This window comes from Chinchilla lanigera, unplaced genomic scaffold (genome assembly GCF_000276665.1).
Source record: "Chinchilla lanigera isolate Chin_1 unplaced genomic scaffold, ChiLan1.0 scaffold00106, whole genome shotgun sequence".
Lineage (NCBI taxonomy): Eukaryota > Metazoa > Chordata > Mammalia > Rodentia > Chinchillidae > Chinchilla > Chinchilla lanigera.
Window position 1 is genome coordinate 975,518 of NW_004955507.1, and position 20,645 is coordinate 996,162.

The window sequence follows — 20,645 nt, forward strand, 5'->3', positions numbered from 1 at the left end:
TTTTTTTTGGTTTTTCTCTGGTACCGGGAACCGAACTCACAACCTTGTGCTTGCCAGGCAAGTGCTTTGCTGCTGAGCTAAATTCCCAGCCCTCTTGTTTAGTTTTGAATAGATGTGATAATTTGACCCTTTTGTATTTGTTTTAAGCATGAAATTTATAGCTCTAAAGTCAGTCAAATAGAATTCAAATCTTGGTTTCACTATGTATATTAGGTTTGTGACCTTGGGCAAATTACTTAACATCTAGAAGTCTTAGTTTTCTTTATCTGTAAAATGGGAATAAGATCATGACGTACCAAAAAGATAGTTTTAACAGTTATTTGTAACAGTGAATATGAAATTTATAGTGAAAATGCATTTTGTTGTGAGTATAAGTATTGTTAACAAAGTGAGAGGAAAACACACACTGAAATCAAAGTATTTTTGTGCAGGTATAAATTACTCTGTTTAAGTGTAAGTCACTATCTTTAAGCCCACTTCAAGCTAAATCTTTGTAGTTATAAAATAAAATATAAGGAATCAAGTATGGAATTAAAATTAAATGCAATTTTTATTAGAATTAAAATGTCCTATCACATTTTCATTATAGGATCAATTTTATGGCTTCCAAAGTGGTGGATTTGTTTGCTGAGCCTTTCTTCTTTCAAAACAGTTTTTTATCTTTTTTTTTCCTAGTACTAGGTGTCAAACCAGTTCTTGTACATGCTAGGCAAGCACTTTACCACAGAATCATCTCCCCGTCCCTTCCAAGGCCATTTTAAAATTTGGGTAGAATAATGAAACTTATCTGACTTAGAGCTAGTTTAAAGCAAAAAAAAAAAAAAAAAGTGTGGACTGACATGCATAAAGCCCTGAGTTTAGTCCCTAGGATCAATCCCCCCTGTCAAAAAAAAACCCCAACAGAACACACTCCTTATAATTTAGTGCCTGATGATCCCAAATGATTGTATATATAAATTTTATACTTGTATTTACTTTTTCTATGAAATCATTTAATGGTATTGGACAAAATTAATAGAAATTTTGTTTGATTTTTAGATTTCAAACTCTTAGTAGTGAAAAATGAATAGAAAGGAGAAGAAATTAGTATGTTTAGAATATATGTAGTACAGTGGTAGTGAGCCCATGACATGCATGCTATAGTCAGCTGTTTGTATCATTGAAAGCTCTAAAAGGTTCACCGTCACTGATCTAATCAGTTATTTTATAATCTGATTCTTGGCAATATAAGAACACTTTTATGCTACAGTCATATGCTGAAATATTGTGCAGTTATTTGAAAAGAAACAAAAGTTTTCTATCTACTAATGTAGAATAACTTCTAATATAACAAAGATACAGATCAATGCATGTAATATGCTGCCATTTTGTGTTTTTTAAAATGAGGATATATATGTATTTACTTATGCATGTATATTTTTGCTTTGGAAAGGGTTCATGAGAACTGTGGTAAGCATAGTTGCATCTGAGAGAAGGAAATTATTTTTCATTATATACTGTTTTGTACTATGTGTATTTTTTTAGAGAACATGTTCATGTTTGACCTTTAAAAATAATTTTTTAAAAATTCATTTTAAGCAAAAATAATGTTCTTAGTATTCTGGACAACATATAAGTGTTGATGTTGGGTAAGAAATAGTTTTTGGTATTCTGTCACTGTAATTTACCATTTTTATGTAGTTTTAAGTATCTGTAATGGTTAGCTAGAAAGTCAAGGTAATTAAAATCTGAGAATTGAGGAAAATCTTCCTGAAGTTTTATGAGACTATGATATAGAATCATAGTGATATTCCCCAAAAGTGACAGAGATTCTAATGTTAAAAGATAGGGACAGAGATTTTTGTATTTAGAACAAATACCATAATGGAAAAAACTAATTTAAGAAAAGAAAAGCAAGGTTTATTGAGGCCCCATAAAGTGTGAGAAGATTTACATAATATTGTTTAATCATAAGTAAACTTGTGAGTAGGTACTAATTTTCTTCATTTTCCAGATGAAGAAAGCCAACTTCAGAGTGGCTGTGTTTTTAAAGTCCCACAGGTAGCCAGGCGTGGTGGCACACTCCTGTAACCCTAGCACTTGGGAGACTGAGGCCAGAGGATCACTAAGTTCTAGCCTGGCTTAGGGTACAGAGTGTATTCAAGGCCAGCTTGGACTACATAGTGAGAACCTGTCTCAGAAAATCCTAAAGAAAGAAAGGAAAGAAGGAAAGGAGGGAAAGGGAGAAGGAGAGGGAAGGGGGGGAGAGAAAGGAAAGAAAAAGGGAAAAGATAGGAGAAAAAGAGAGAAAGAAAGAAAAGAAAGAAAGAAAAAAAGAGGAGAGGAAAGAGGAAAAAGGAAGAAAGAAAAGGAAGAAAGGAAAGGAAAAGAAAAGAAAGCCCCACAGGTAGTAAGTAGCAGAGCTGGAATGTGAATTAAGGTCCGATTGACTCCAAAAATTTTTTCTGCTTCATGCATCCATTCTGCATTGTAGCTTCCTGGATGTGTGGATGGTCATTCTCCATTATTTTTATCTGCTGTCCTTCTGGTTATATAATGGATTGTTTTGGTAGAATTCAGTATTTCAATTTGCTGCTTTTTTGATACCTATATATTAGGGAGATTTGACCTGTAGTAGGTAAAGAGTAAAAATTAAAATACATGAATATATTCTTTTTCTTATGAGTTTTTTTTCCTTAGAACTTTATGAGATCTTCCTTTCAAGAGCAAAAGAACGGTGGAAAAGCTTCAGTGAAACAAGCTCAGAGAACGATACAGAAGGTGTGATTTTTTTTTAAAATAATTACAGGATGAAAACCCAGTTACTGGAGACAATAGTTTGATTTTATACCATGTATGAGGAATTGTGGTAACTGTTTTATGTGTATCACCTCATTTAACCTTAACCTTTTTAGTAGGTATTATCTTGAATTATAGAAGAGGAAACTAAGGCTTAGTTAATAACTTATAACTAGAGAAGCTGGGCATAAACCAGATTTATTGTACCATGGAGCCAAGGATTTAAATCACAATAGGCTAATGGGATGAAGTACATTTTAGGCCAACCTGTTACTTCAAGATAGATGTTCCTCATACCTCATTTGTGACCTCTTATCTTTCTTACTCCCTAAGTTATTTATAAATCTTACTGTGCCTTATTCTTTGTTCATTTGACTCATTCATAGCCCCATCTTTCCCTCCACCCATGTCAATTTGGTTTTTCCTAAACATTTTGAAGAAAACAGAAGCACTTGTTTTTTCCCCTCATCATAGTTTATTAAATTTAGATAAGTTTATTCCAACTGTCTATTGTCCTTAAATAATGGGACAGCAATTTTTTTGTCAGTTGCTCTTCTCTTTTACATTTATTTTACTTCATATAGAAATAAAATAGAAAGCAAATCCTCTTTTCTTGCCTACCAATAAAACCCTAAAATATAAGCCAGATGTGATAGTGCATGCCTCATACCAGAGTGCTGGTGTAATCTCAGCATTCTGGGAGGCTGAGGCAGGAGGATCCAAGTTTGAGCCCAGCCTGGGCAACTTAGCAAGAACCTGTCTCAAAAAATTAAGAAAGGATGTAGATCTTGGGCTCAATATCCGGTACCACCAGCACCACCCCCAAAATGAAAAAACAAATCTCTAAATATGAGCACAGCTTCAGATGTGGTACTTTTGTAGTGGTTTTCTTTGAGTATATTAAATTTTTGAAAACTTTTTTCTGTTCTAGAAAAGTGAACATAGGGATGAGGAAAACTGATTAAAAAAGGATAGAAAGATGATTTAATTTCCAGGTTCATGGAAATTCATTCTGAGACCTGTTAGCTATGCTAGCTATTTGTGGGGAACTAAAAGTGCAAGGAAGGTGAAGATGTCAGAAGTTTTATACTGACAGGACCTCAGCTATTTCATTATTCTTTCAAAAGCTAACTGTTATGAGGTATCAGAATTTTAAAATTAAACCTATAAGCATTAACTTCTGAGACATTTTGTCATAAGTAAATAGTGAAAGTTGTACATGAGTAGAAATTATCTGAGAGTAATGAATAATTATGTAATCAGGAATGTTCTAATCAGTGTTTTATTTAAATTACTGTTTTCTGTTTTCCTGAGTATTTATAATTTGTAGTTGTAATTTAATTTTTGGTCATTAGCTTCTCAAGTATTACTTCAGCCCCATTTCTCTCACTTTCTTTCTGATATTCCAATTATATATATGGTAGACCATTTAACAGTGTCCCATAAGGCTTTTAGATTTTTTTTTGTTTCTTTGCTTCAGTTTGAATGATTTTTATTAATCTCTAATCATGTTCACTAATCTTTTCTTCTACTCTATTCAATATACTATTAAATCTATCCAGTGAGTTTTTAATTTTATATATTATGCTTTGTAATTCTATAATGTCCACTTGGTTCTCTTTATACATTGTTTCTCTGTTGAAATTCTTCATCTTTTCATCCATCCATTTTCTCTCTTTTCCCTCCTTCCTTTTACATATTTATATAACAGACAACATTCCAACATTCCAACATTCTTGTCTGTTAATTCTCAAACTGGATTATCTATAGGTCTGCTTCTATTGGATAGTTTTCTCCTTGAGTATGTCACATTTTCTGTTTCTTTGCATATCTTAAAATTTTAAATTATATGCTAGACACAATATATTAAAGAAGTATGATAACTGAAGCTGATGTTTCCCCTCTGGAAAAAGCATGCTGTTTCCTTTTAGGCAGTTAGATTAAGGGTTTGTCACCTCAATTCAATCAGTAATTGAGCTGGATTTCATTCCTCCCTGGTTTCAAATTTCTTGATGAGAACTGTCTTATTTTGATTACAGGCTTTTCCTTCCAGTGAGATGCTTGCCAAAGTACTACATGACCTTTAGGTGATTTCATTCTGCCTTTCCAGCCTTTCTATAGTCAGCGAAAGTTCCATATGGGAAAATCAAGAGTCTTCTCGAGCCCTATCTATCGTATCCATCTTGTTTGGCCATGAAAAGTCCTTTTGTTTCTCTTTGCTCACGCAGAGTACCTCAGTTCTAAACCCATTCCAGACATGGCAGGGGCCACTAAGAATAAAAGTGGCCACTGGCTTTTCCTTTTCTGGAATTTAAGTGGTATATTTGTAATTACTTGATTTTGTTTAGTTATCATGGTAAGGATGGTCTGCCCTACATTCTGTAAAAACTGGAAGCAGAATTCTTTCACTATATACCTTTCTGATAAATATATATTTTCTTCATATAAGTTCTAACAAAAACTATATGGCATTTCTTGAAATTTCTTGATTATTCAGCTTTTAACTTTCCTTAAATAGCACATATACTATGTGATCATTCTGTGTTTACACAACTGAACTTGTTACAGCCAAGTGATCATTTAAATTTTATTTACTTGGTAAATGCAGGTGTATCTGTTGTTGACCGAGAGGCCAGTCTGGAATTAATTAAGTTGGACATATCCCGTACATTTCCATCTCTCTTCATCTTTCAGAAGGTGAGGGTTTCTAACCAGCTTGTAACTAATTTTTAAAAATACTTCAGTATACGAGGGGACTAATTCTCTAAATGCACAGCTATTGTTTTTAAAAAGCCAAAACTAGATAGCTACGCATGGGGGCTCATACCTGTCCTTCTAGGAACTTGGAAGGCTGAGGTAGGAAGATTCCAAGTTTGAGGCCAGCCTGAGCTACTTAGCTAGACCCTGTTACAAAATAAAGTTTCAAAAATGCCTAGGGATATAGAATATAGTTGTAAAATAATTGCCTAGCATTCATGAGGACCTGGGTTCAACCTCCAACACTGAAAACAAACAAAAGACAGCACTATAAAAATTGGAATCGTTACATATAATAAGTGCAAAACAGGAAAATTTAAAAGAAAATTCTATCATTTCATTCCAACGCATAAAATGCATTAGTTATCATAGTACATAATACCTTTTATGTATGTACTTGATATTACCCCCTCCTACCCTAAGGACTGGTGATTGACTCCAGGGAGTGTTGGGCTATATCTCAACTTGTTTTATTTATTTATTTATTTTTTTGTGGTACCAGCGATCGAACTCACAACCTTGACCTTGCCAGTCAGGCGCTTATGCCATTGAGCTATATCCCCAGCCCTACTTGTTTCATTTTTTAAAATTTTGAGGGTCCTGCCAAGTTGCCTAAGCTGGCTTAAAACTTGGGATCTTCCTGTCTCAGCCTCTTGAGTAGCTGGAATTATAGGAATGGCCACCATACATTTTTATTACACAAAATTTCTTTGTTTTACTTTTCATTCTGTATTAAACTTAACTTTTGCCTAGTAAATTGTGAAAATATAAAGAACTTTGTCACTAAACTTAAGATTTTCCAGAAGTATGACTGAAACAGGAAAAAATAGTTTTTTTTTAAATGGGGAAAATGGTTAACTGTTTTCAATAGTTATCATTAAAATAGGAAGAAATAGTTTATTCATGAATTGTAAAATTGATAAAAATAAAATGAGATAAAAAATTTTAAGGTTGAAAGTAGTAATACAGCTTAATTCAGTGCACTTGATGGGGTTCTTTTGCTGAATTTGTATTAAATAAAATGCAATGGCTAGGAGTGTAGGTCAGTGATAAGAGTACAAGCTTAGCACACCTGAAGTCTTGCGTTTAATCTCTAGTACCACCTTGCCCTCAATAAAGAAAGAAAAAAAAAATCAATCTGTATTCATCATATTCTTGTTGTACCAAATCTAGAAGTCTTTAAACGTGTTTGCAAGTTATATAGCTTACATCATCAAGTGAGTATATTTGATTTTGTTATTCAGGATTAAAATATCTTTATTAATATTTTTTAAAACGTTTCAGAATGCTTTTAGAATATTTTTGACAATACACTAAAACTAGCCATTTAAGAAATGCTGTAGTTTTTTAACATGTTATATGAAAACTTAGACACAATTATTCGTATAGTTTCAAATTTCATTTTTCTCTCCTAAGGGTGGCCCATATCATGATGTTTTACATAGTATCTTAGGGGCATATACATGTTACAGACCTGATGTTGGTTATGTAAGTATTCACTTCTGTTTTTTGAATATAAACCTTTTAATTGATACTCTTACAGAAATATCTTATGTTTTATTAGATGTTTATAGATAAAGATTAAATATTTGTTTTCTCTGTCTTTCTTGGGCTTATCAAGTTACCTGGAGAGGAAACTTTACATCTTTTTGCCAAGTGCTTCTATCACAAGGTGCTAGTTTTGTGGGAGTGCAGCTAGGGATTTTTCACCATTCATTTTGTAAACTACTTAATACTTCTGTTGTCAATGTGGTACCTTGTCCCACTCTCTCTAACGCTTTTTCCTGTCTTAGCCCATCTTACATTCTCCCAGGTTAAGTGAAATACAGGCACCTGTTCACATAAGATAGGGGAAAGATTTACTACTTTTACTAACTGAGCCAAATCTATTTTTAGCCCTAACTCTCAATTTTAGAGATACCTAGTAACTTCAATTCCTGATCCTTCCATATTTTTGTGGCTGAATTGGCTTGTTGATTATTAGCTTTCTCCTCTGATCTTTAGTTTCAGCATTCTTCACTTAATTAAATTAAAATTCACAAAATGCTATTGACATCTTTTATTATTTATATTCTTTTCGTTCTCTTTGTCCTCTTAATAAGTTAATACTTCTTTCTACTCCTCTCTCCCTTCCTCCCCCACCCCGTCTCTCTCTTTTTTGAGACAGGGTCTTACTATGTAATGCAAGCCAGCCTTGAACCTATTATGTAGCCCAGGCCGAATTCCCAATTGTGATCCTCTGCTTTAGACTCCTGAGTGCTGCCATTATGGGCATGTCCCAGCATGCCTGGCTCTCGGCTTTTTCATTACTATCATTTTGGTTGGGTTTTAGGAGGGAACAAGGAAACATGTGAGTATTTAATTGCCATGTTTAATCAGAAGTTACAAAACCTTCCTTTTCTCACCTGTAATAGAATTTTAGAGGCATCATTGTAAGTTAGTACAATGTACTTTGTTCTGTTGCATACTTAGTTTTGTTTGTTCAGTCATGCACTCAAATATTTATATATTTTAATACTACATGCTAGGCATTGTTCTAATCACTTGAGATACTTTAGAGAACAAAAGATTATTCTTGTCATAATGCTTACAGTTTAGAAGGGGAGAACAAACAATAAACAAGTAAATTGTATTATATTAGAAGATGACTAGTGCTATGGCAAAAATGTGGCATAGTAAAGAGAGGAACTGCTAGATAAGGGTGGAACAAGTTGTAATATTTTAAAAATTGGTGAAATAGTCTTATGGAGAAAGTGCGATTTGAGCAGTCTTGAGACTGTCTTGCCCAGGCATTCAGTGTATCACTGACATATGTTTAAGCTGACATTTAAGTTTTTTTATTGTAAATTTAATTATAAATGATTGCATTTTTGCACTGGACATCTTACATTTCTTTAAAAGCATACAGTGGAATTTAAATACTATCATGATTTCTTTTTTTTTTTTTTTTTATTGTTTTGGTTTTTTTTCTGGTACCGGGAATTGAACTCATGACGTTGTGCTTGCCAGGCAGGTGCTGTGCCACTGAGCTAAATCCCCAGCCCACTATCATGATTTCTCATGATTAGATTCAAGTTAAATCTTTTGACAGGAAGACTGTCATAGATGACATGTCTTTTTCAGTACACCACACTAAGAGGAGGTAAATGAAAGACTATACTCAAAACAGTACAAGTAACTTCATTTTCCTTTCATCTGTGCACAAAAGTGACATAAGTATGATTTTATCAGTCTGAGTGGGTTTAAACAGCTTTATGAATATGCATAAAATAAAAATTATAAGGGATAAAGCATTACCATTTTCTAATTTGGTGCATTTTTAATAGTACATAAAATAATGATATATCAAATTAATAGCATCTTAAATTCGTCTTAAATTCTATTTACTATTCTACCATTCTATTCCTGATGATTAACACTCTCCCCTTATGTTCATTCAGCAAATATTGCAGTACTAAGAATATAATTACAAACAAACAAATGCTGTCTGGTCTCTATTACTCTTCTATTGTTGCTGCCGCAAATTACCATGAAGTTAGTGGCTTCAAACCGTGCCAGTTTGTTTGACAGTCATGCAGGTCAGAAGTCTGAAAGACATTTAATTTAGTTCATGTCTAGGTACTGGTGGCCCTGTTTGCCTTCTGTGGGCCCAGAGCAGAAATCATTTTCTTTCCTTTTACACCTTTTAGAGGCTGTCTATATTCTTTGGTTCTAGTCCCATTTGTCTGTCTTCAAAACCAGCAGTTCAGGATTTCAGGATTCTCTGTTCACTTTTCTACCTTCCTTTTTCACTACAAGATCATTTGTGATGCTTATATTGGGCCCACCTAGATAATCCAGAATAATCTTCCCATCTCGAGGTTTTACTTAATCACATGTGCCAAGTCTCTTTTACCATGTATTGTAACATTTTCACAAGTTTTGGGGATTAGAACATGAATATCTTTAAGAGACAATTATTCTGCCTATTATAGTCTCTGTATTCATGGAATTTATACACTAGAAGATCAAATAGGCAATTATACAGTATCTGCAAAGGGTACTTTAAAAAAGCCAGAGAAGTAGGAGAACAAAGAAAAACTGAATCATAGAAGCTAAGAGAATGCTATGAGAATGGGAAAGTTCCTACTGGGCTTTACAATAAACATCACTAGTCATGCTGGCAAGGGAAGTTTCAATATATAATATAGTAATGGAGTGGAAATGCATACTAACGTATATTAAAAAGTAAAAAAGTACAAATCGTGATTGTAGGCTCTTTCAAAATACATGGCTATTTTTCGTGGTCATCTTGTGTAAGTCTGGCATACAAATGTCTAGCAGAAGTGCTTGATAACTTTTTCATTTAATTAAAGAGATGTATAGTTGTTCCTGATAACTCACAAACAAGCATTTATATGCCTTAGCCTTTCACTCAAGGCCTTCAATCACAGAAGTGTACTTTTGTGGCTTCAAACCGTGCCAGTTTGTTTGACAGTCATGCAGGTCAGAAGTCTGAAAGACATTTAATTTAGTTCATGTCTGGCATACAAATGTCTAGCAGAAGTGCTTGATAACTTTTTCATTTAATTAAAGAGATGTATAGTTGTATAGAAGTGCACATTGCAGCCTACTTTCCCCAAATGTCTTCAAATTGTTCTCATTATAAACCTTCGTACTTTACTAGGCTGGTCCTGTTGTTCTCATTTCTCTGTCTCAGCCAGTTCTTCTTTTCCATCTTGGAATGGTTTTTTTCCATTTCTGTCTCTTGCTTTCCCAGGAATCCAGGCTATCTTCTGTCTTGGAATTGTGTTGTAAAAAGAAAACAGTCACCTGATTTTTCACTAAATTTTGTGACTATACATTTATTTTAAAGAATTCAGACCAACAGGAAATTTACACTAAATAGGTAGTATACTGAGGTAGGTTTTTGTAGCAAGTAAAAGCTTATACTTTTTCTAAAAGTTTTTCCTAATACTAATTAAATTATACTACATAAATAAGAAATTAAAATTTGGTATATTTCATAATATCATGGACTGCATTTACTTTTCATGGGAAGAAAAAAGAAATCATGGTAAATTTTTGTAATGTTAACTAATTTTTCAGGAGTACAATAAACTGTATAGAATTATTTAAATCCATTTTGTTTTTCTTTTACTTTTGAAGGTCCAAGGAATGTCCTTCATTGCAGCAGTACTCATTCTCAATTTGGAAGAAGCAGATGCCTTCATTGCATTTGCAAATCTCCTGAATAAGCCCTGCCAGTTGGCCTTTTTTCGGGTGGATCACAGCATGGTATGAACATTTGGAGTGGGTTATATTTTGTATGCTTGTGTATTCTGAATGACCCCTTAAGATTACAAAGGTGGGCATGGTGATGCACACCTGTAATCCCAGCACTTGGGAGGCTGGGACAGGAGGATCACCATGAATTTGAGGCTAGGCTAGGCTACATAGTGAATTTAAGGCCAGTCTGAGCTATAAAGCAAAACCTTGTCTCAAGGCTATGTAGTGAATTTAAGACTAGTTTGAACTACCAAGCAAAACGTCTCAAAAAAACAACAAAAAAGTAAAAACAAAACAAACCAACAATCAGAAAACTAAGATGATCTAAATATAGACACTTCATTGACCTAGTATAGTTTTAAGAATACTTTATGAGAAGACTCACAGTGCTAATACAAAAAATGTGCTGATAATATTTAAGGATTTGTATCTCTTTCTAGAGTATACCTTTTCATAATTTTATTGATTTGTCTGTCGGTAGATGTTGAAATATTTTGCAGCATTTGAAGTATTCTTTGAAGAAAATCTCTCCAAACTATTTCTGCATTTCAAGTCTTACAGTCTTACACCAGACATATACCTGATGGACTGGTGAGTTGAAACATAATAACAAGTGACAATGATAAGGGAATAAACTGTAACTTCTTGTGTGTTTTAGGAACTACACTAAATCTCATGCATGGCATAATACATGTGAAAGAATCTTAGAAAAAGAAAAGCTCACATTTTTGTGGGGACATATTTGATTAAGAGCATGGACTCTGGGTTGCAATTACAATTTCTCATATTGTTTTATTTTCTTATCTATAAAAGGGAATAGCAATATTTGTATCTTGAGTTATACTGCAAGTGTTTTACACAGATTATCTCATTCAGTACTTAGCATATATTAAGGTTTCAGAAAAAATTGCTGTTCCTTTATTCTTATCATATAAGGAATTATGATACTATCTCTTTACTAAGATCTGTTTTTCAAGGCTTGTCTAGCTTTCTGACAGAGAAATGACACCTTATTTAGGTGCTAATGTCTTTTTTGATCTTTCCAATTAAAAACTTTCTGTTCTAGGATGGAGGTTCTACCTGGTGAGTAGTAACCAATTGATTTTAGAATGGTGGGCAAATTTTGCCAAAGAGATGGAGCAGCTAACCCTAAAATAGGTTAAATAAATGTGATGTCTTCCTAATTTGGCCCTTTACTTTGTTAGGTTTTTTTTTGTTGTTGTTATTGTAAGTTTTTAATGTGTATGCCTCAGTTTCCACTAGGGACATTAGTGTTCCTCTGGGAAGGACCCAAGAAAATCATGAAATCTAAAGAACCAAGATTAGACACAAATTCTGTCATGAATGGATTTAAATAAAAAATCCTCAGTTGTCAATGTTGAGGAACACGGGACATATTAGGATCACAACTGATGCAGGGAATGAGTACTGCGTATTAGCAACTGCCTAGGCATTTCTTATACCCCTTTTCATTTTTAATAGTGAAGTTAGTATTCTCTGTACTTCCAAGAGTATGCCTTTTGTTATGCAATTAAGTATGTTTATAATTTAAGAAGTAGAGATGGATTTTTTTCACTACGTCGGTGAACTTACTACATACAAATCTCAAAATCATATTTGCAAGGGAAAATGAGTAAATGACAGCGTTAAGGGTTTTTGTTGTTTATAGGACTAGCTTTTAGTTTCCTTTCTGATATTCCTCAGCTCTGCCTCAAATAAACACACAATCAGAGTAAAAGGTTTTATCCTAGCTAGGTCTAGTAGCATACACCTGTAATCCCAGCAATCTGGGAGGCTAAGGCAGGAGGATTGCAAGTTCAAGCCCAGACTGGGCAATATAGGAACTTAGCAAGACCTTGTGTCAAAATAAAAAAGGTTGGGGATGTAGCTCTGTGAGAAGGCCCTGGGTTCAAACCCCAGTAGTAGCACCAAAAAAAAAAGTTACATTCTTCTTTCTTTGACAAGCCAACTTCAAGACAAGTATTGCAGTACCTATTCTTCCAACTTCCCCAACCAGAATGCCACCTAAAACACCATGGCATAAAGAATTGCATAGTCAGAGATTGTCAGAAAGGAAGAACAAAACCACTTCAGTGATTCTGTTGGACAACAAAACAAAATGATGCCTATTTATGGAAGGGAAAAGGGAAAGTTAGATTTTATGGATTTGTATTGTTCCTAAAAAATGATATTTGGGTTCCTCATGAAGTAATAAGCATTTCTTTACTTTTTTGGTGCTGCGATTAAACTCAGAGCCTTGCATATGCTAAGCATGCACCTTACCACTGAGCTACAGCCCTAGTCCTAATGATTTCTTATGTGTCAGACACTGTTCTAAGCACTTTATTAACTCCTTTAATTTTCAAAATAATCTTAAAGTAGGTGCAGTTACTGTCTTTAGTTATATCCTTTTACTTTTATCTTTAACTAATGAGGAAACTGAAGCACAGTATGAGGCTAAATATCTTGCTCAGTATAATTAAGTGGCAGATTCAGAATTCAAGCTTTCTTATTCTGGTTTCAGAGCCTTACCTTTAACCATTAGGGTATTCTAGCACTCTCGATTGTGTTAGGCTTTTCCTCAGTGTAAGGTAAATTCACATAATTTTATTACTTATTCCTTAAAGTCTGAAGGAAGAACCATATTTTATTTGCTTTTTTATTTCTAATTAAACACTGTTTTTTTTCTGTAGAGATGCTTAATGAATCAGTGAGTGAAAACCTTCAATGACTATTTTCTGCCCACTTTTAGGATCTTCACACTATATAGCAAATCGCTACCACTGGATCTGGCCTGTCGAGTTTGGGATGTATTTTGCAGAGATGGGGAGGAATTTTTATTTAGGACAGGATTGGGAATCCTCCGATTATATGAAGATATTCTCCTACAGATGGACTTTATTCACATAGCGCAGTTTCTGACTAAATTACCAGAAGATATCACATCAGAAAAGCTGTTCAGCTGTATTGCAGCAATTCAGATGCAGAATAGCACCAAAAAATGGACTCAGGTACAGTGAAATGTTTTTACTTCTAATAGATGTGTTAAAACAATCTTTTGACTTTTTGGAAAAGAAGTTCTATATTTCTCAAATATTAAATTTGCTTAAATTAATAAATATGTTATCCTTGAAAAATAATGAGTTCAAAAGCAGATTGCTCCCCTTCCACCTATCCAAACCTAGGGTTTTATTTTCATATAGATCCACTAGTATTTTTTAACTACAACCCACAAAAGTCATTTTTTTGCAGAACTGTTAAATAAGTACTTTGCTATTTCAAATAGATAACAATTTTAATAAACATTGCTTTATACTAAAAGTTTTTTATAGACTAATGTAAGACCCTGGCTTTTTACATGGTTAATCTTTTTTTTTTTTTTTTTTGAGACAGGGTCTCACTATATAGTTCAGACCGGCCTTGAACTTGTGGTAATCCTCTTGACTCAGCCAAGTGCTGGGATTATAGGTGTGTGCCACCGTGCCCAGCGTAGATGGTTAATATTGTTAAGGAAGCAAACATACTGCCCATGTGAACTACATGACATAAAAAATGCATTATTACTTGATCCATGAATGATTACTCATAAAAATGAATTTAAAAATATTGGTTCAGAAAACATGCTGCTACCAGATCAGAATATTTGGCAACTGATAAAAACTGGAAAATAATCATATTTCATATAATTGAATTTACAAAAACAATGGGATGAGAATAACAGTCTTTAGACTGTTAAGTGTTAACAGAGTTAAGTGTAATATGTTTTTTCATTATAGTTACTTAAATCTAATTTGGGTGGTAGGTTTTTCTTCTCTTTTTTTCCCCAATCTTTTTTTATGGTGCTAGGGATGGAAACCAGGGCCTCATGTATGCTAGGCAAGTGTTGCACCACCAACCAACATTCCCTGCCCCAGTGATAATTTCTGAAGATTAATTTTTATTTTATATAATTTCCAGGTCTTTGCATCTGTAATGAAGGATATTAAAGAAGGAGAGAAGAACAGCAGCCCTGCTCTGAAGAGTTAATCTTCAAAATGAACAGACTAACTAAAATATAAACAGTGGTTTTTAGAGGAGTACTAGTTTTTTTGTGTCTTATGTAAAAAGCATGAAAGAAAATGTTGGAGAAATTGAAAAGAATCTTGAGGTAGAAAACTGCTAGTTTTAAATTCCATCACCAAAGTAATGAAATAAGTAATTATTGACAGTATTAATGAATAAATAAAAGTATTTTATAGGGATAGCCATTTTTTTTCCCAGAGGAAAAAGTTTAAATGACTATTTCAGACTCCATAATTTCGATTGAACAATCTAATGCAATAAATTTTTAAACAGCTTCAGAGATAGTTCAAATTTTTACATCTTTTCTTTTTTAAGTAATTACCACAGAGGCACTTTGAAGGTCAGAGTAGAATTGTTCAATATTACTTTAACCTCCAAAATGCTATAATACAGATGTTATCTCTAGTCTCAAACTTTGAAGATTGTATTATAGACCAAGAATAAGCAACTTTGTATGTACACTAAGTCACCAAAGTTATCTTCATCTGCAGGTTGGAGCAAATGTGAATTATCTGGGAACTGGAAATACTGGGGGAAAATTGTTTCTCTTGTTCATTTAGGTTTTGTACTATAGCTGTGTCTATTTGTTCTTGAAGGGAAATTATCTGCCTTAAAGAATTCTTCTCACTGAAAGAATCAGCCTTTCAGTTTCTAATCTAACAAATTGTTCACCTAGTAATTTAACATTAAGAAAACTAATTAATAGAATGGAAGTTCTTTGCACTTTAGTGGACTGAAAAGACTTGACTTTGGGAGTAAGTCTAAAAAATAAATAAATGAGGCTTTTCACTGGTAAGAGTAAAAAGTAATGAATTGTGGGAGTTCTTAAATAGTATACTACTTGAAAAGACTTTATATGTTTTAGTTAAAATTCCTTCTCTGTAGAAACAAAATTATGTTAATTCCAGTTTAAAATTTGAAATCTTATAATAGCTAAGTCCATGACTTGTGAAGTACTATGCATAATTTTTTCTAATCAGTGGATATAAGTGTAAAAGAAAAGGGTAAAATTAACTTTTTTTTTCTGAGTCTAACTCTGATGGTATAGCAAATTCATTATTAATCATTGATAAATTGGCATTAAATGTATTAAGTTTTGAACCTAAATTAAATCACTTGAGTGTGATAAGTGGTATCTGTATAACATACTATGTGGTTAATAATTTATAGTTTTTATGTTGCAATATGGTTTGAAACAATTAAGCACACTATTTCTGTTAGTGATATCTGTATGTATAGTCTTCAAACTAACAAGCCTGAGATCCTTGTTAGTGTAGTGACTGCCTCTTTAGGAGTATGGGACCAGAGGGTGCCTATATATTTTTACCTTATGGATCATTCTAGCATAGGGACTACTAGTACAACCCTCAGATATTAACTCCTGTCACAGGGGCTTGCTTAGAGGAAAATGATAGTGTAATAATATATTGAGGGAGTGTCCAGGGTTTTAATAGGTTTTAAAATGACCTTTTAACTTTGGTAACAATTTCCTTGGTATTGGTGTCCCTGATAGAGGGAATGTAACCTCTGGCAGTAATCTCATTGAGGTTATATAACCTGCCTAAATTTAATCTTTCTTATGTACTTCTGTATTTTTTTCTTATTTCTTATTATTGTACAGTTTCTTTACCTTTCAAATATAAATATGTATAAGCTGGGCGTGGTGGCTCACACCTGTAATCCCAGCACTTGGGAGGCTAAGGCAGGAGAATCGCTGTGAGTTCGAGACCAGCCTAGGCTACATGTGAGCTCAAGGCCAGTCTGAACTGCATAGCGAGACCCTGTCTCAAAAAGACCAAATATAAATGTGTATATAAAATGTAAATACAACAGATACACTAAAAACCACTAGTAACAATTACTGTGTAAATAAAACTCGAAAGCAGAGTAATTACTTGAAATGAGTCTTCATTACTGGGGGGGGTACCTGGTTTAATTAGCTACATCTAGAGATGTTGGCTGGGGGTAGGGAGAAAGCAGAGTTTTCTTCTAAAGGATGCTTCAGGCCTTTTGAGACTTTGAGTACTGGCAGCTAAAATATTGTACTGTCTTCTTCCCTTCAATCTTACATATAGGCAATAAGTGGTTACTTATGTGGTGGGTGTATAGCAGGTTTTCTGTTTTTTGGTGAAAGTATATTTTAAACTAAAAATAAGTTTTCCTAAAATACAGAATATAAAATTTAATGTTTCAATTGTGTGTATATTTTAATTTTTTTCATTTTTTTATGGTTGAATAGTTTTACATGGTTATACATATTTTCTTTATCCACGCATCACTTGATGGACACTTAGATTTTTTGCATTTCTTGGTTATTATGAATAGTGCTACATCAAACATGGGAGTACAAACGTAGCTTCAAAAGACTTCTTTCAATTCCTTTGGATATCTACCCAATAGTGGGACTGCTAATTCTGTTTTTATTATCTATTTTTGAGGTACTGGGGTTCGAACCCATGGCCTTAACACTGAGCTATATCTCCAGTCCATTTTTTATTTATTTTGAGACAAGATCTCCTTCCCTAAGTCATTAATTTATTTGCCCAGGCTAGGCAGGAACTTGTAGTCTGCCTGCTTAGCCTGCCTTAGTGGTGGGATCACAATGGTATGCTGTCACATCTAGCTATTTTTAATTTTTTGATTGTACTAATTTATACTCCTAGCAACATGTGCAAGGTTTCTTTTTTTCCACATCCTAGTCAGTGCTTAGTATCTTTTTTTTATAGTAGCCATACTAATTGGAATAAGATATTGCATTGTGGTTTTGATTAGCGTTTCCCAGATTAGTTTTATTGAACTTTTCTCGTATACATGTTGGCCATTAAGTGATTTATCTTCCTTTGAAAAGTGTCCCTAGTAACACTGTTAATCCTTTGTGGAAATACTCTTGTCCCTGTCCTTTCTTACTCCATACTCGTCCACTATTCCTTTTTGTTTTTTTGTATGCCAGGCAAGCACTCTACCAGTAACCTATACTCGCAACCAGATACCCTCTTTTCGGGGGACAGTACTGTGGATTGCAACTGACCTACATACCCAACTTTTTTTATTTTAAAAAGGGGGCCTTGTTAAATTGGCAGTTTCCAGAGTAGCTGTGATTACCAGCATGCATCACTGAGCCATGGCTCAATACTCTTATTATTTTTGACTTCTACTAGTTCATTCTCTTCTAACCAACCTTTAAATGAGTGAACTAGAAATAATTTGAGTTGAATGTCTGGTCAGCATAATCTTTCTAAAGAGACAGTACATGAAAGATAAATTCACTGAGAAATAGACCAAATCTACCATAGGCAGTACCAGGAACTACTTTGGGTACAAGCAACTCAATAGTAAATAAAATAGACAGTGTTTCTGATCTGAGTTTACACTGTAGTGCAGGCAACAAACAACTGTATAAAACAATGTCATATGGTGATAAATAATAGATGTTAGAACAAAATATGAAGAATAAAGTCATGAGAATACAGGATGTTTAGAGAAGAGTTCTTCTTTGAGGAGGTGTCATTACGTGTGGCTCTGAATCAAATGAAAATACAAGCCATACAAAAAGACCTAGACAAAGAATCTTTCAGATGGAAAGGCAAGAGTAAAAGACTGGATAGACTAGAGGTTAAGAGACTTAGAAATGGCAAGAAGTCCATTGTGTACAAAAAAGTTTGGGCTGACAATGTACCTCAGTAGTAGAGTGCTTTACCTAGTATGTTCTGGGCCCTGGATTCAATTCCCAGTATAAGGGGGGAAAAAGTGAGGTTAAGTGGTCCTTGAAACTTTACAGATGGGCAGACATCAGATCAATTAGGACTTCTTAGGTCCAGAGAATGAGTTTAGATTTTTATTATGAGGAATGCCAGTAGAGGAATTTGAGCAAGGAAATGATAGAATTTGATTTACACTTTTAAAACATTGTAAGATACGGGCTCAGAAAAGATTAGATATGTTTCTTTGTTTTTGTTTTAATATTTTGCAATGCTGGGGATTGAACCCAGGGTCTTGCACATGCTAAGCAAGTCCTCTACCACTGAGCTACGTCCTCAGCCTGTGTTTACTTTTCAAGGATTCATGTAGTTTTAAAAAATCAAATCAGAAGAAGTATGACAAAGTAATACGGCTTTACGTTATCGAGATACAAGTGGAGGTGAGTTTAACAGTAAATATTAATTGACGTTACACTTAAATCAGTTTTCTCACCTGTAATGTAGGAATATCTTTAATAGAAGGGTGCTGAAGATGATTATGTAGGACGTGCCTCGTAAACTCTTAAATTGTGTATAGATACAATCATTAAGTAGTTGGAGTCAGAAATGAAAACAGGCATATCATAAATTTTGAGAAAATGGGTGGGGGGTTCGGGCACTAAAAAAAATCGTTGTAAAGGATTATAGACAAAAAATGGGGATTTGAAGGCTTAGGCAAAAAATAAGAAGAAACATCCTGCTCCTGTAGCACCCACTCTATTTGCTGCTTGTTGGTTCCTGAATCTTCTACTGGCTATCACTGCATTCAGTTTTCCTTTGTCCAGAACAGCTTGAATCCTGCCGTAATCTTAATTTCCTATTTCCCCTCTCCCCTCCCGCAAGAGCCCTCTGGGCCATTTCCGGAGGGTTATTCATTCAAAGATGTGAACTACGCTGGCAAGTGGCTGGCAAGCTTGGCAGTATTCCCATCGGACAGCCTCGCCTGCACAGTAGTGCACGTTTCCTGAAGGATCATCGGTTGGGCGTGTTCGATCACATCCGCCAGTGTGTGAGATGCCAAGCACAGTCTTAAACCATCATCAAATACTGTACACGAGCAAATGGGCGTTCCCAGTCACTAGACGCCTTGCTATCAGAGCGCTAGTTAAAGGCATTCAGCAGCACCTGGTTTTGGGTAGAAAGAAGGCCGGTAATCACCCACCGCTCGCCTGCGGTGACTCCCGACAAAAGCACGGACCGCACCAAATCTCGCGTAGCTGCGGTAGGGGCGGGCGGGGAGTTCGAAATATCGCGAGACCACAGGGTTTTCCCGCGAAAGAGAAGCGCGCGTTTTTCTCTGGCACGGGGTTTGGTCAGAGTGCTGGGCTGCCGGTCCCTGTGTGGGTAATTATCGCGCGGCCTTGCAGGTGCCAAGAGGAGCCGACCCGGTTCCCGGTGAGCGCATAGCCATGCCGGCGGAGCGGCCCGCGAGCAGCGGCGGTGAGCGAGGACAGCCCTCCCTCGGGCGGGGGTGGGCAGCGTGGGGGCTGCGGCGGAGCTGGGGGAGGGAGCGACCCCGGGCCGGGACTGAGGCGGGTTGAGAAGCCGTGGGGAGCCGAGCGGGGGGGTCGCCTAGCAGTCGCACCTACTTGCCTGGCGTAGAGCGTTTTAGACGGGCAGCTGCGTTTTCCCGAGCATCCCGGTTTATGAACTGAGGCTCCGAAAAATTTGAGGCGGTGTAGGCGCTGGGAGTCTTCTGTGAGGTGGTGCTGGGGCCCTGGGGGCTTGGATTCTTGCTTTGAGTGCGTCGAAGTTGAGTAGTTGGTGACTTCTAGACCGACGGTTTAAAATTATTTCCTCCTCTTAGGGTCCCTAGCTGCAGAAATGGCTGAACCCCCGGAGACCGCCGTGATTACCCCAGCCATGCTAGAGGAGGAAGAACAGCTTGAGGCCGCAGGACTTGAAAGAGAGCGGAAGATGCTAGAAAAGGTAATTTAGGAATCGGATTAAACATTGTTAATTTCTGATCTTACCTGAGGCTTCCCTGGAGAGGTGGTTTGTGTTCTTTCCTTTTTTTTTTTTTTTTTTTTTTTTTTTTTTTTT

The 20,645-nt window shown here is 35.2% G+C and overlaps 2 protein-coding genes across 3 annotated transcripts in view; both read left to right on the forward strand.

Annotated features, from left to right (window-relative positions):
* The window catches only part of Tbc1d12 (TBC1 domain family, member 12), a gene marked incomplete in the record, with an annotated part of 102,988 nt that extends 87,620 nt beyond the window's left edge, over positions 1-15,368 (forward strand). The window contains 7 exon segments of the mRNA XM_013506205.1: positions 2,680-2,760; positions 5,387-5,475; positions 6,952-7,023; positions 10,684-10,812; positions 11,285-11,394; positions 13,556-13,814; positions 14,761-15,368. Coding sequence (XP_013361659.1) covers positions 2,680-2,760; positions 5,387-5,475; positions 6,952-7,023; positions 10,684-10,812; positions 11,285-11,394; positions 13,556-13,814; positions 14,761-14,829 — 809 coding nt within the window.
* A 4,503-nt stretch (positions 15,369-19,871) lies between these two features.
* The window catches only part of Hells (helicase, lymphoid-specific), a 39,464-nt gene continuing 38,690 nt past the window's right edge, over positions 19,872-20,645 (forward strand). Inside the window, exons 1-2 of one of the 2 annotated variants that reach the window (XM_005407530.2) lie at positions 19,872-20,042; positions 20,410-20,531. In XM_005407530.2, coding sequence (XP_005407587.1) covers positions 20,012-20,042; positions 20,410-20,531 — 153 coding nt within the window. In that variant the 5' untranslated portion in view covers positions 19,872-20,011. Of the gene's footprint in view, positions 20,043-20,147; positions 20,306-20,409; positions 20,532-20,645 lie in introns of those variants that run through there. The other variant, XM_013506206.1, reaches the window with a different exon arrangement.